The sequence below is a fragment of the Aquarana catesbeiana genome, linkage group LG02 (genome assembly GCF_042186555.1).
Source record: "Aquarana catesbeiana isolate 2022-GZ linkage group LG02, ASM4218655v1, whole genome shotgun sequence".
NCBI classification, from domain to species: domain Eukaryota; kingdom Metazoa; phylum Chordata; class Amphibia; order Anura; family Ranidae; genus Aquarana; species Aquarana catesbeiana.
The window spans coordinates 641,813,344-641,827,964 of NC_133325.1; the positions used below are offsets into that span (position 1 = coordinate 641,813,344).

General features: G+C 43.5%; 1 protein-coding gene across 1 annotated transcript in view; it reads left to right on the forward strand.

Moving 5' to 3' along the window:
* The window catches only part of PPEF1 (protein phosphatase with EF-hand domain 1), a 91,897-nt gene that overhangs the window by 12,068 nt on the left and 65,208 nt on the right, over nucleotides 1–14,621 (forward strand). Inside the window, exons 4-5 of the mRNA XM_073614255.1 lie at nucleotides 10,047–10,174; nucleotides 10,796–10,862. Of these exons, the coding sequence (XP_073470356.1) occupies nucleotides 10,047–10,174; nucleotides 10,796–10,862 (195 nt within the window). The remainder of the gene's footprint in view (nucleotides 1–10,046; nucleotides 10,175–10,795; nucleotides 10,863–14,621) is intronic.

The following is a 14,621-nucleotide window of genomic DNA, read 5'->3' on the forward strand; positions in this document are numbered from 1 at the left end:
CAGACTCTAACCACACCCCCTTTGAGCCACGCCCATTTAAGACACGTCCACTATTTTGCGTAAACCACGCCCATTTTTCGCCGTGGCGAGCTTAGCATTTTTACTTTTTCCCTAGGCCATGCCCACAAATGCATACCCCGCCCCCTAATTATAACAAGACTCCGCCTACAGCCAAAAAAGTGTCCCTAAAATTTTTTTTACAATGTTGGCAACTATGGTATATGTGAGGGTTTACATCCTCTTTAATGAATTCCTTGCATTAAGTTAAAAATGTTTCAGTATGTATATATTGCTCCCTCACTTCCACCCCCAATACTTACCTGAGCCCAATCTTGATCCAACATTGTGTAGCAGCTCTCTCCACATCTCCCTGCTTTCACAGGCTTTGATGAGGACAGCAGGAGCCATTGGCAAGGGAGTACTAGGAGAAAGCCTCTTCCTATGGTGGCACATCGAGAAGAAGAGGAACCAGGAGCCAAAGGAGCACACACTGACTGGCCATCGCCAGTGCGCATGCTCGCAAAGGCGTTGCTGCCCATCCAGTTACGTACTCGCACCTGACGCCTCGCTCCAAGAGCATCCCAGCCCTCTTTCCTGAATCCCTTCATCCATACAGCTGGCTTCCAGACCCAGCAGTGTGGTAACACCAGCAACACAGTGTGCTTTTGGCTGTTTCATAGGATGATGGACTATACTATATGAATATCTTTGTGTGTGATCGAGTCCCTATGATACAGCTGGTCCAGGGAGATTGGATATAACATGTGTTAACAAGTGTCATTTACCTGCTTATTACCTTGTACTATCTGGTAAGAGTTTCACTCAGAGGGGGATGTGAGTACTCCCTTGGCTCTTCACCTGTGGTGGTGTCGGTGACAGCTTACCATCTTCTACTTATAGAAATTAACCCCACTCTGGATTACCCTATGGACTTTTTAACCATTTAAATTATGGATTTTTTCATCTATGCATTTTGTTGACCTTTTATGTATCGCATTATTATATGTGTTTGATATATATGGATATATTGATTACACCATCTAGGTGTTTTTAAGCGCTGCCTACATTTGTGTGTTTAAATATACTATATGCCTACTTTCATTCACTAAAATTGTGTGTTGCTCTCCTATAGTGATGTGCTTAATGAAGTCTTTTTATCAGTCTGCATTTAGAGGCGTCTCTGTATGCTCTTGTCTTTTACATGCCATCCGGAGACTGCTTCTACCTCCCCCCTGAGGCTTGCCCTGAGTCCCAGACATCTATAGACTTACAGACGCCACAGACAATCTCTGTCTCCAGATGTATTGTCTGTATGTGATCTTGTATGTATGTGAGATCCTGCTTGCTTTGGCACTTTTAGCTTCATGCAGACAGTGGAAAAAGGGTGAATTATTAGCAACTATTGCGCCAGTCCCAATTGTTTGTTGCCTTCTGTCTGCATGCCTGAGCTAAGGACAGTTGGATTCCAGGAAGAGAAATGCTATATGAATCATTTATCCTTACTCAAGCTGGCCACAGCCAAAAATGTTAGGGGGTGTTTATCAAAGTGATTTCTCAATAAAATAAAGCATGGGGGCATGGATGGAAGAGTTGGGTTTGCTCTGATTAATAAAAATTAATTAAACAGCATTTTCAGTTTGTGGTACTCAGATATAGCTAAAGTATAACTTAGATCCTATTCACACTTGTGCGACTTGTCATGCGACTTTGGACCCCAAAGTCGCATGGCCATTCGCACCCCATGTTTCCCAATGACTACCATTCATATCTGTGCGACTTAAAAACACAGTGTTAACCCACAGTTATATCAGAATTATACCATGCCTTCCACACCTTGTCAAATTTTTTCCAACATCTTCTGGATAGATTAATAGCGCTTCATAGAAATCATAAGCCCTTTCCAGAAGGGCAAGCTAGGGGCACCCGGTTTCCTCCAATGTAGCAAAATGGCCTTCTTACCATAGAATAACAGAATATTAGGTAGAGTTCTATGTGCCCGAGATGGACCCACTTCCTCCACCAGGCCCATTAAACATACTCTAATTGTTAATGGGATTAGCACTACCAGGACCTCCGCAATGCAGGAGGTAACCTCAGTCTAAAAAAATCTGGATCCGGGGACACCCCCAGAAGACATGGTCAGCAGCCACCGGCGAAAAGGAACACCGCAAATTTTGTGCAAAAATTTCAAGTGCATCAGTCTATCTCTTGCAGAAGCAAGATGCTGCAAGGGGTGGCCCCACATGTCATCCCACTCCTGTCACTATCATCCCACTCCTGCCACTGTCATCCTGTCACTGTCATCCCCCTGTCATCCCACTCAGACACCTCAGCCTCCCAAAGTTCCCTACATTTTGTTACAGCTAATGGTCTCTTTTTAAATAATTCTTTATATGTTACAGAAAGCGTTTTAGGAAGTTCCTCAACCATGAGCAGGTCTTCTAAATCGGAAGGAAGGGACTCAATGCTCCTGTCCTTAACCACTTCCCACCCGACCTATAGCAAAATGACAGCCGAGCGGTGGGTACGTTATCCTGACTGGGTGTCATATGACGTCCAGCAGGATAACAGCCGCCGCGCGCCCATGGGGGGTGCGCATCGTGGCGATCGGTGGTGCAGTGTGTCAGTCTGACACACCACTACACCGATCTCAGTAAAGAGCCTCTGATGGAGGCTCTTTACCAGGTGATCAGCCGTGTCCAATCACGGCTGATCACGATGTAAGCAGGAAGAGCCGTTGATTGGCTTTTCCTCACCCGCGTCTGACAGACGCGAGTAGAGAAGAGCCGATCCGCTGCTCTCCTGACAGGGGGGTCTGTGCTGATTGTTTATCAGCGCAGCCCCCCCTCGGATCCCGCCCAGGACCACCATCATGCCGCCTAGGACCACCAGGATGGCCATCCACACTGGACCACCAGGTATGCCCCCCCAGACCACCAGGGAAATGCAAATCTATGCCAAGGCAGCTGCCAATCAATGCCCAGGCAGCTGCCAATCAGTGCCCACTCACAATGCCTACTACTGCCAGTGCCACCAGGGATGCCTATCAGTTCCGCATATCAGTTCCACGTATCAGTGCCCATCAGTGCCATGTATCAATGCCCATCAGTGCCCAGCAGTGCCGCCTATCAGTGCCCAGCAGTGCCGCCTATCAGTGCCACCCATAAGTACCCATCTTTGCAGCCTTTCAGTGCCCATCAGTGTCCCCTATCAGTGCCCACCAGTGCCACCCATAAATGCCCATCAGTCCCGCCTATCAATGCCCATCAGTGCTGCATATCAGTGACACCCATCAGTGCCACCTACCAGTGCCCATCGTCCTTGCCCGTCGGTGCCTGTCAGTGCTCGCTCATTGGTGCCACCTCATTGGTGCCGCCTTATCAGTGCCCGTCAGTGCCACCTTATCAGTGCCCATCAGTGAAGGAGAAAACTTACTTATTTACAAAATTTTATAACAGAAACAAGAGCAAAACTTTTATTTTTTTCAAAATTTTCAGTCTTTTTTTATTTGTTTAGCAAAAAATAAAAACCTCAGAGTGATCAAATACCACCAAAAGTAAGCTCTATTTGTGGGAACAAAATGATAAAAATTCTGTTTGGGTACAGTGTAGCATGACCGCGCAATTGTCATTTAAACAGCGACAGTGCAGAAAGCTAAAAATTGGCTTGGGCAGGAAGGGGGGTAAGTGCCTGGTATTGAAGTGGTTAAACTGGGCCTGAAAAGCACGACAAAGTTGTAGGAACCTGAAATAATGCGAGTTTGGAAGGTCATGTCTATTCTTGAGCTGATCAAAGGTTAACAATTCCCCATCCCTAGTAATATCCTTCAGGAGTATGATTCCTTTAATCACCCACACCATGGGATCTGTAAAAGTATCAAAATGAGGCAGTCGGGGATTCATCCATAAAGGAGGTAAGGGAGAAAAGTCCAGATGATTGGGACAAGCCAACCTCATTCCAAGCTTTAATAGTGGCTTTCATAGTCAATGTAAATGAAAGATCAGACTTGGAAAATCGCAGTGACTTTAAAGTAGTTACTGCACAACTTTGGTCTGACTTTCATGTGACATGTGTGCGAAAAGAATAACGGCAATGAGAAATAAATTTTTTAAAAAAACAGCGTGCCCCATACCAGGCCCTTATCCGAGCATGCAGGCCTAGCAGTTCAGGAAAGGGGGGGACAAGCGAGCGCCCCCTCTGCACCATACCAGACCACATGCCCTCAACATGAGGGGATGATTTGTGGCCGGTGGTTGTGGGGATCTGCGGGCGGGGGGGCTTAACAAGGGGCCCCAAGATCCCGGCCCCTTCCTATGTGAATGAGTAGGGGTACATAGTACCCCTACTCATTCACCAAAAAAAAGACAGTAAGCAGTTATTGACAATTTCTTTATTTAAAAGACAAAAATTTAAAAATGTCCCCCCGGTGTAGATCCACGGCGCCCGCTGCCACGAAAGAGAAAAAACCTCCGGTCCTGACGAAGGCTCCCGCTGCCTGACAGCTCTTAAATAACTAAGGAGTGGGGACACCCGGTGACATCACCGTGGGCACCGCCCCTTATAACGTCACAGACCCAGCATGCCCTCAGTCGATGACATCACAAGGGGAGTGTCACGCCCCTTAGTTATTTAAGAGCTGTCAGTTGACAGGAGCCTTCCTCGGGACCAGAGGTGTTTTTTTTCCTCATTTGTGGGTCCCTGCTGGGGAGGGTGGGGTGAATAAGTATTATTTGTACATGTATTTTGTAAAACCTGTAACATAAAAAAAAAAAAAAAATTCTGGTTTAAAAATAAAAAGTAGAAGATTATTATGTCCAGTGTTCTTGTTCATTAGTGTGTCCTGTTAGAAATTATTTTGCATAAGATACTAAAGCCTGAATTGTAGCTGTACTCTGTTAACCAGCATGTGGTGTTTTATCACTTGTACAAAACATGTGCAGTCTTGTCTTCATTTGCACTACATACTTGTTTGTTTTCCACTTTATATCCCCTGTGTTTACTTTTATATCTCATTGCAGATATAAGAATTATAAGTTTTTTTAACCAGTCAGTATTTTTTTATTGCCCTCCACTGATAGGCCTTACATGTTTGGGTCCCAAGTCCCAAATATAAACCTTACTCCTAATCGAGAGTTCGGATCTGCTGTAGGTCGCCCGTGCTTCAGACATTCCCAAACATTTAACATTTAACTTAACCCTACCCTAAAATCTAACTCCTTAACGTCACTCTAATCTTAATCCTTTCATTTATGACTAAAATTAAAACTTAACTAGTAACATTAATCCTAAAATTTAAACCAACTCTTAAGCCCCTGTACCGTAATCTTAAATCTTACAATTAACTCTTAGGGGGCTATTTGTAAATCATCTGTGCAAACTGAACTAAATTTCAAGCTATGCTTTCAAATGCATCAACTCCTGTAATATCTGCTCCATCTAGTGGTCAAAATTTGGTATTGAAGTATTTCAGAACTATACCACAGTTTGGCCACTAGATAGAGCTCATGATACAGGAAGTAATCTATTTGGAACATACAGTTAAATTTAGTTCAGTTTGCATTCTGACATCCGTGCAACAAATGTTTTATAAGGCCTGGTTCACATCTATGCAGGTTGCAGTATGCATTGTCCAGGTGCTTTTTTCAATATTGATCCATCGAAGTCTATGGAACCAAAAAAAAAAAAAACAGAAAAAAAGTCCCTGGCCCTTTCCATAAAATGCATAGATGTGAACAAGACCCATAGGAAACCATGTTAAATGGACTGTAGTGAAAAAAAAATGCATACCAGGCCTTAATAGACCCCTTAGGCTCGATTCACATCTATGCATGTTGCTTTTGAGCGTTTCTGCAGTGTTTTTTGTGATGCTTGCCACGTTTTTGAGCAGCGTTTTGTTTTACAGTTTTTTTAGACTGTATACAGTCTAAAAAAAACCCGCCAATAACGCAAAACGCGTCAAAAACGGCGCAAGAAGGCTGTAAAAACGCTGCAAAAATGCTGTACTTGCGTTTTTGATGCTGGTCCATTGAATTCTATTACATGCAAAACGCTGCATTTTGCATGAAAAAATGTCCCTGACCCTTTCCAAAAACGCAGAGGTACAAAAATGCATTGATGTGAACATGTTCCATAGGAACCCATGTTAAAAAATTCCCATGCATTTCTGCAAAATGCAAAATGTATGAAAAAAACGCGTTAGTGTGAATGGAGCCTTAAAGTGTATGTCCTATCAACTTTTTGTTTTGGAAACAATAGAGGATCTGTCAGGCTGACAACTGTTTCACCCCCTCTTTCTACCTATCCTGCCTAACCTGTAAAAAGAAGATGTGTGTGTGTATGTGTGCTTGCCGTCCGGTCAATGGCCGGTAATTCCGGGAGCCATGATGCCACTCATAGACTCCCATGGCACAGTCATAGCCAGTTCTCCATCCTCTCCCCTGCAAAAACCACTCCTTATGGGCTGTGTGAAGAGGGGTTTGTCTCTTACCACTAGGGATGAGCCAAACACCCCCCTGTTCGGTTCGCACCAGAACATGCGAACAGGAAAAAAGTTCGTTTGAACACGCGAACACCGTTAAAGTCTATGGGACACGAACATGAATAATCAAAAGTGCTAATTTTAAAGGCTTATATGCAAGTTATTGTCATAAAAAGTGTTTGGGGACCTGGGCCCTGCCCCAGGGGACATGGATCAATGCAAAAAAAAGTTTTAAAAACGGCCGTTTTTTCAGGAGCAGTGATTTTAATAATGCTTAAAGTCAAACAATAAAAGTGTAATATCCCTTTAAATTTCGTAGCTGGGAGGTGTCTATAGTATGCCTGTAAAGGGGCGCATGTTTCCTGTGTTTAGAACAGTCTGACAGCAAAATGACATTTAGAAGGAAAAAACCCATTTAAAACTACTCGCGGCTATTGCATTGCCAACAATACACATATAAGTTCATTGAGAAAAACGGCATGGGAATTCCCCACAGGGGAACCCCGAACCAAAATTTAAAAAAAAAATGACGTGGGAGCCCCCCTAAATTCCATACCAGGCCCTTCAGATCTGGTATGGATAATAAGGGGAACCCCGGCCAAAAAAAAAAAAAAATGATGTGGGGTTCCCCCTAAATTCCATGCCAGACCCTTCAGGTCTGGTATGGATTTTAAGGGGAACCCCGCGCCAAAAAAACAAAAAAAAAAATGGCGTGGAGTCCCCCCAAAGATCCATACCAGACCCTTATCCGAGCACGCAACCTGGCAGGCCGCAGGAAAAGAGGGGGCCCCCCCTCCTGAACCGTACCAGGCCACATGCCCTCAACATCGGGAGGGTGCTTTGGGGTAGCCCCCCAAAACACCTGTTGATGAGGACAAGGGCCTCATCCCCACAACCCTGGCCGGTGGTTGTGGGGATCTGCGGGCAGGGAGCTTATTGGAATCTGGAAGCCCCCTTTAACAAGGGGACCCCCAGATCCTGGCTCCCCCCTGTGTGAAATGGTAAGGGGGTACTTACCCCTACCATTTCACTAAAAAACTGTCAAAAATGTTAAAAATGACAAGAGACAGTTTTTGACAATTCCTTTATTTAAATGCTTCTTCTTTCTTCTATCTTCCTTCATCTTCTTCTTCTTCTGGTTCTTCTGGTTCTTCCTCCGGCGTTCTCGTCCAGCATCTCCTCCGCGGCGTCTTCTATCTTCTTCTCCTCGGGCCGCTCCGCACCCATGGCATGGGGGGAGGCTCCCGCTCTTCTCTTCATCTTCTTCTTCATCTTCTTCTCTTCTTCCTTCTTCTCTTCTTCTCTTCTTCATTTTCTTCTCCGGGCCGCTCCGCATCCATGCTGGCATGGAGGGAGGCTTCCGCTGTGTAACGGGTCTCCTCGTCTGACGGTTCTTAAATAACGGGGGGCGGGGCCACCCGGTGACCCCTCTGACTCACGGGACATGACGGGACTTCCCTGTGGCATTCCCCGTGATGTCACAGGGAAGTCCCGTCAAGTCACCGTGCGTCAGAGGGGGGTCACCGGGTGGCCCCGCCCCCTGTTATTTAAGAACCGTCAGACGATGAGCCACAGTCACACAGCGGGAGCTTCCCTCCATGCCAGCATGGATGCGGAGCGGCCCGGAGAAGAAAATGAAGAAGAGAAGAAGAGAAGAAGATGAAGAAGAAGATGAAGAGAAGAGCGGGAGCCTCCCCCCATGCCATGGGTGCGGAGCGGCCAGAGGAGAAGAAGATAGAAGACGCCGCGGAGGAGATGCTGGATGAGAACGCCGGAGGAAGAACCAGAAGAACCAGAAGAAGAAGAAGATGAAGGAAGATAAAAGAAAGAAGAAGCATTTAAAGAAAGGAATTGTCAAAAACTGTCTCTTGTCATTTTTAACATTTTTGACAGTTTTTTAGTGAAATGGTAGGGGTAAGTACCCCCTTACCATTTCACACGGGGGGGGCGGGATCTGGGGGTCCCCTTGTTAAAGGGGGCTTCCAGATTCCGATAAACCCCCCGCAGACCCCCACAACCACCAGCCAGGGTTGTGGGGATGAGGCCCTTGTCCTCATCAACATGGGGACAAGGTGTTTTGGGGGGCTACCCCAAAGCACCCTCCCAATGTTGAGGGCATGTGGCCTGGTACGGTTCAGGAGGGGGGGGCACACTCTCGTCCCCCTCTCTTTTCCTGCGGCCTGCCAGGTTGCGTGCTCGGATAAGGGTCTGGTATGGATCTTTGGGGGGACCCCACGACGTTTTTTTTTTTTTTTTTGGCGCAGGGTTCCCCTTAAAATCCATACCAGACCTGAAGGGTCTGGTATGGAATTTAGGGGGAACCCCACGTCATTTTTTACAAAATTTTGGCCGGGGTTCCCCTTAATATCCATACCAGACCTGAAGGGCCTGGTATGGAATTTAGGGGGACTCCCACATCATTTTTTTTTCTTAATTTTGGTTCGGGGTTCCCCTGTGGGGAATTCCCATGCCGTTTTTATCAATTAACTTCTATGTGTATTGTCGGCAATGCAATAGCCGCGAGTAGGTTTAAATGGGTTTTTTCCTTTGAAATGTCATTTTGCTGTCAGTCTGTTCTAAACACGGGAAACATGCGCCCCTTTACAGGCATACTATAAACACCCCCAGCTACGAAATTTAAAGGGATATTACACTTTTATTGTTTGACTTTAAGCATTATTAAAATCACTGCTCCTGAAAAAACGTCCGTTTTTAAAACTTTTTTTTGCATTGATCCATGTCTCCTGGGGCAGGACCCGGGTCCCCAAACACTTTTTATGACAATAACTTGCATATAAGCCTTTAAAATTAGCACTTTTGATTTCTCCCATAGACTTTTAAATGGTGTTCCGCGGCATTCGAATTTGCCGCGAACACCCCAAATTGTTCGCTGTTCGGCGAACTTGCGAACAGCCAATGTTCGAGTCGAACATGAGTTCGACTCGAACTCGAAGCTCATCCCTACTTACCACCAATCAGCTCTCAGTCTTCTCTCTGAGCTCTGCTGAGTGTAACTTCAGCTCTCCACCCCCTTTTTTCTGAACTCTCAGACAAGCTTATAAATTCAGCACTGTGAACGGCTGTAGAGAAGAGAAGACTTCAGACAGACAGATACAACTTATGTAGGAGGATCTCTATGTATCACCTGAGGATAGTCCCTTTACTGGGTATATGTAAGGGCTTACAACCACTTTTTAAGTAATATATTACACAATTTATTTAAGTCTAGCCTATTGAAGGTATCGGTAAAGAATAAACTTCTCTTCCATAGTGGTATCTTAGGTATGACCATGTCACCAAATAACTTTTAAATTCTATCTAGTATTTGTTTTATCCAAACAGACCCAATGTTTTGTGAGACAAGGAATATACCACTCAATAATGTAAAGTATCATCGCTTGATAGTAATACAATTCTGTGTATTCAGGTACCAGCATAAAAAAACTTATGATATAACTGTTTACATCCTAGTTTACTAGATTCATCAATTAGCATGCTTCAAAGTATATCTTTTAAATGTCAAAGGTGAAAAAAATGGCCTAAAACTATGGTTTAATGATTTTGTCAGCAATTAAAGCAGCAATTCTGATCCAGAGATGGTACCGCTTCTACATGGCAAGACTAGAAATGAGGCGACGCTATACGCTTAGTATATTTCAATCCATAGAATATGCTGAGGAACAGGCTCAACTTCAGGTTGGTATCATCTCTATTTTCCATTTTTCCATTGCAATAAATACATACCCTCCGACAAAGATGGGATTGTTGAGATTCTTTGTGGTCTAAAAGCAGTTTTCATTCACACTTGCACGATTCCAAAGTTGCGCCATTTTTGGAGTGCAACTTTGGTTGACGAAACTTTGACGTGACTTTGGATGGGTGCAACTTGGATACGACTTTGGCTTTGACCAATGATAATGGACAACTGTTGCACACAAGTTGCATTGTATAACATTCAGGCACGACTTTCATGCAACCTTTGAGCATTAACATTAAAGTCTATGGCGCTCAAGTTGCATGAAAGTCAGACTAAAGTAGTGCATGAACTTTGAAGCTTCTGCAACTTTAAGTCACACATATATTAATGCATATCATTGGAAAACATGGGGAATAACTTTAATGTCCAAAGTGGCATGACAAGTCGCACAAGTGTGAATGGAGCCTAACTTGGGTCATGGGTGACAGCTGTAGGCAGGATTTGTGCATGCCAGTAGAAGACTTGATGCATCCCTTCTTAATTTTTAAACTTTATAAACACGTAAATGTTAACATAAAATTATTTCACTCACTGTTAATGCATCTTTTGTTGCGTTCCAGCTCTCCAACTTTTTCACATTCATGATGGATCATTTTGCACAAATGAATGAGAAAGCTCCAGGGCCTGGTAAGAAGTGTGTTTTGTTGACATTTTTATGACCCAAATGAAAAAGCAGGCTTGACTAACAAGTAGCCTAGTATACTAGCATTTACTAATACAATATGCTTGTCAAATGATATTGCCTAGGAGATGGACAGAAACAATGTTTATGACTCTAACCTAGAGACAGAGGCTAAACCCACAGCTGGATACTATTCATAGAAGATATGATAAAGACTAAAATGCAAAGGGAGAGGGAAGAATTAACTTGCACATTGACTTGGCTAAGTCTGACTGCTAGGCAAAGGATATTAGAGGTGCACAACAAACATCAATACATTACATAACCTGTGTGGCCTGGTACTTTTCGTATTGATGTAGCTGCAATGCCCACCTGATATTCAATAGATGCTAATGTGCACATCACAGTTAGACCCCGCACCTTGGGTGAGCCCATGTCATCCGAAAGGGTGACCTGCTTGTGTACTTTTCCAGCTGGTTGGGTGGGCACCTCTCTACCGCTATAGCTACTGGTCTCCGAGCCTGACTCCTGACCATAAAACACTCTTTAGTTTCTAGGGAAAGTATGCACATCATTAATTAATTTGATAACAGCCTGGAAGAAATATGGGAAACCTCTTAATTCTAGATTTGATCAAATTCAATAAAATAATTAATTGGGTGTACCATCTGACTTTAGTACAATTACAATACAATTGATGAGGTTTTCACTAACGTGTGGAATGTATATTGCTTATTGCATGTGTACAGGGGTGTAGCATAATCATCACTATGGTGCTGTGCAAACAATGCCATCTTTAGGGAGCAGCTGCTGCAGATGTTAGTAATAGTGCACCTACTCTGTCCCAGAACCAGCATGCAGTTAGCTCTCCCTGAAGACACCCTGTGTGTTATATTGCTTGCGCAGAATAAAAAAGGGTTTTATTTGCACAATATTTTCAAATATATGTGAAAGCCGCACTGCCTTGTCAAAGCCCCTTTGTATAGTGCAGTGCTAACTCTAATCCCAGGGAAACTCCATGATGGAGCATATACAGTATAGCAAACGATAAATTAAGGCCAGGTATGCCTTGAGGAAGCCCAACCTTCTTAAAGGTGCAGGAACACATCAGAAGCCCAGCATATCACAATAGCAGCTGAAGGCATCCAATCTGTCTATGTAGGCAAACAACATACAAGAGCAGTGCTCTCAACAAAGGAGATTCCCAAAAAATCTGAAGTGGAGTCTTTCAGTTGAGGGCACAGGCTTAAAGGATCTCCATCCGTTGTAACAAGTATTAAGAAGAAAAGGTAGCTGGAAACTCCAGAATCCAGTAAAATTAATAATCTTTATTGCTACATATAGGTGGATAAAAATGGCTTACATGTTTCGGCACCAAGCCTTGATCACAGCATATTTTTACAAATGAAAGACAAACATATATAGACACTACCCACCTCATTTGAGGGTGGATACTACAATAAAACAATTAATCAATTACATAGAAGCAAGTCTAATCAGTGGACAGAGAAAAAATCAGCACTAGATAGTAATCACATGGTATATGACCCATGCTGGGGAAAGAAAGTATCAAAAAATGTGAAATGTTGTCACCCATCTAGAAAACATTATATTATATTATTATATATCTAAACAACATTCCTCAGTGATACAAAGATGCCTCAAACTAAAACATACTCAGAAAACTATGGCTATAGAAGATTACTTAAAAAATAAATCTATATCCCATCTTGAATTCATGCCAAAGGGAATTCTAGTATTTAAGGAGAAAATCCACCAGATTTCCCTCTCTAGGAGTCTATGTTGGAGATCCCCTCCCAGAGGAAGTTCTTTAACCCTCTCAAGACCTTTGAAAATAAAAGAGTCCATGTTCCCTGCATGCACATGCTTAAAATGTTTAGAAATGCTGCTTGATGCGCCATTCTAGTGTTCGATTATTCTAACCCTAAGGGCTCTAGATGTACAGCCCACATACTGTAGGGCCCATGTGGTACATTCTACCATATACACTACATATTTTGTGCTGCAGTTGATGAATCCACGAATATTGAGCTCCTTGCCTGTAGAACAAGAGACAACAGACGTATTATTCCTGTCATGTTTATTGCAATAGCGGCATGTTTTTAAACCACATTAAAAGGAGCCATACGTGTTTAACCAAGTATATTTAGGGCTTGATGACTGAAATAAACTGGGGATAGAATGTTTCCAATTGTCCCAGCACGCCTGCATCCATTCGAAAGGACAGGAATCAAAGCTTCATCAGCATTAAGGACAGGTAAGTATTTAGATATGACTCCCTTAATTTGGCTATATTCCTGAGAAAACAAGGTTACAAACGTAACCAGGTTATTACCACTATTCTTATGCTGATGTTTACTAGCAGTTGTTTTATTGATGAGTGTATTTCTACTCCTTTTAGAGGAGTCCTGGTATCCTCTCTCTTTAAGCCTGGAAGCGATACTGTCGCATTCCTTTTTGAAGCTGTCGGCACTAGAGCAATTGCGTCATGCCCTTATAAATTCACCTACCGGAATCGATCAGATCGTGTGTGTAGGGTGACAGCTTGTAGCTAAAAGAAGAGAGTTACCAGCAAACTCTTTCCAAAAGGTGCAAGTTTGTACACTGCCCAAGATGTAATCACCCACCAATGTGACATTAAGATAGTTGATGGTGTTAGCATGGCTTTCATGGGTAAACTACAGATTAAGGTGGTTATCATTAACATACGATACAAACAATGATAAATCCGCAATGCTACTATCCCATACCAGTATAAGATCATCTATAAATCTTCCATGCCATTTGATGGCTTCTGTACAAGGATTGGAGTGGGAAAACAAAAACAGTTCCTCCCACCAACCCATGTACAAATTGGCCAGTGAAGGTGAAAACTTGGCTCCCATAGAGGCTCCCCTGCACTGCAAATAATACACTTGATCAAAAATAAAATAATTATGTTGTAACAAAAACGAAACAGAACCAAAAATTCCTATATGTACTATAGCTGTGCATGTGAAAATGGAAAGCCTCAAGTGCCAAGTCATGTGGAATACATTAGTGCAGGGACTTGACATCCAAAGTGGCCCAGACAAAAATCTCCTGTGTCCAATGTGTCTCCATGCCAATTCCAGCAAGGTAAACAAAAATGGCAATGGCCCCAAGTCATATAGTAAGGCACACATGGGAGAGCTTTGTTTAGCTTGCTGGGATAGAAATGGGGACACACTGGGTGCCTTTGGCTGCCATTGTACTTTGCTGGGCTTCTACTGTGTCCACGTGTCTTTAAGGAGGATTGGGCTGCCCTTAAAAAAAAAGTCCAGTCAAAAAGTTAAACAAAACCAAAGTTTTACCAAAACATTTAGCTGTTAGCCAGCAAAAAAATTGCTTTATAACCGCACTATACAGAGGGGTCCTAAACTTGAATTTTCTAAGGTCTCCAAGTTGGAGCATATATATCGCAGTGGGTAAATTAAAGTAGTAGTCAAATCAAAAACTAAACTTAAACCTGCTCTCACCCCCATTCTAAACCCTGTTCTTACTACCCTGTAGAGGAAAGATGCTATTCTGAGGGCGCTCTGGTCTGGTCACGTGATTGGTTCCTAGCACCAGCTTCAGGGTAGAGGAAGGACAGCAGACATTAATCCCCTATAGTAATCTTATGGATGATGTCACTTCATAGGCATTGCAGCCATTGTTGGCTATCTGTCCTCTTCACTGAAGATGTCCGCTGGGGAGACCATGTGACCGGACCCGAGCGCCCA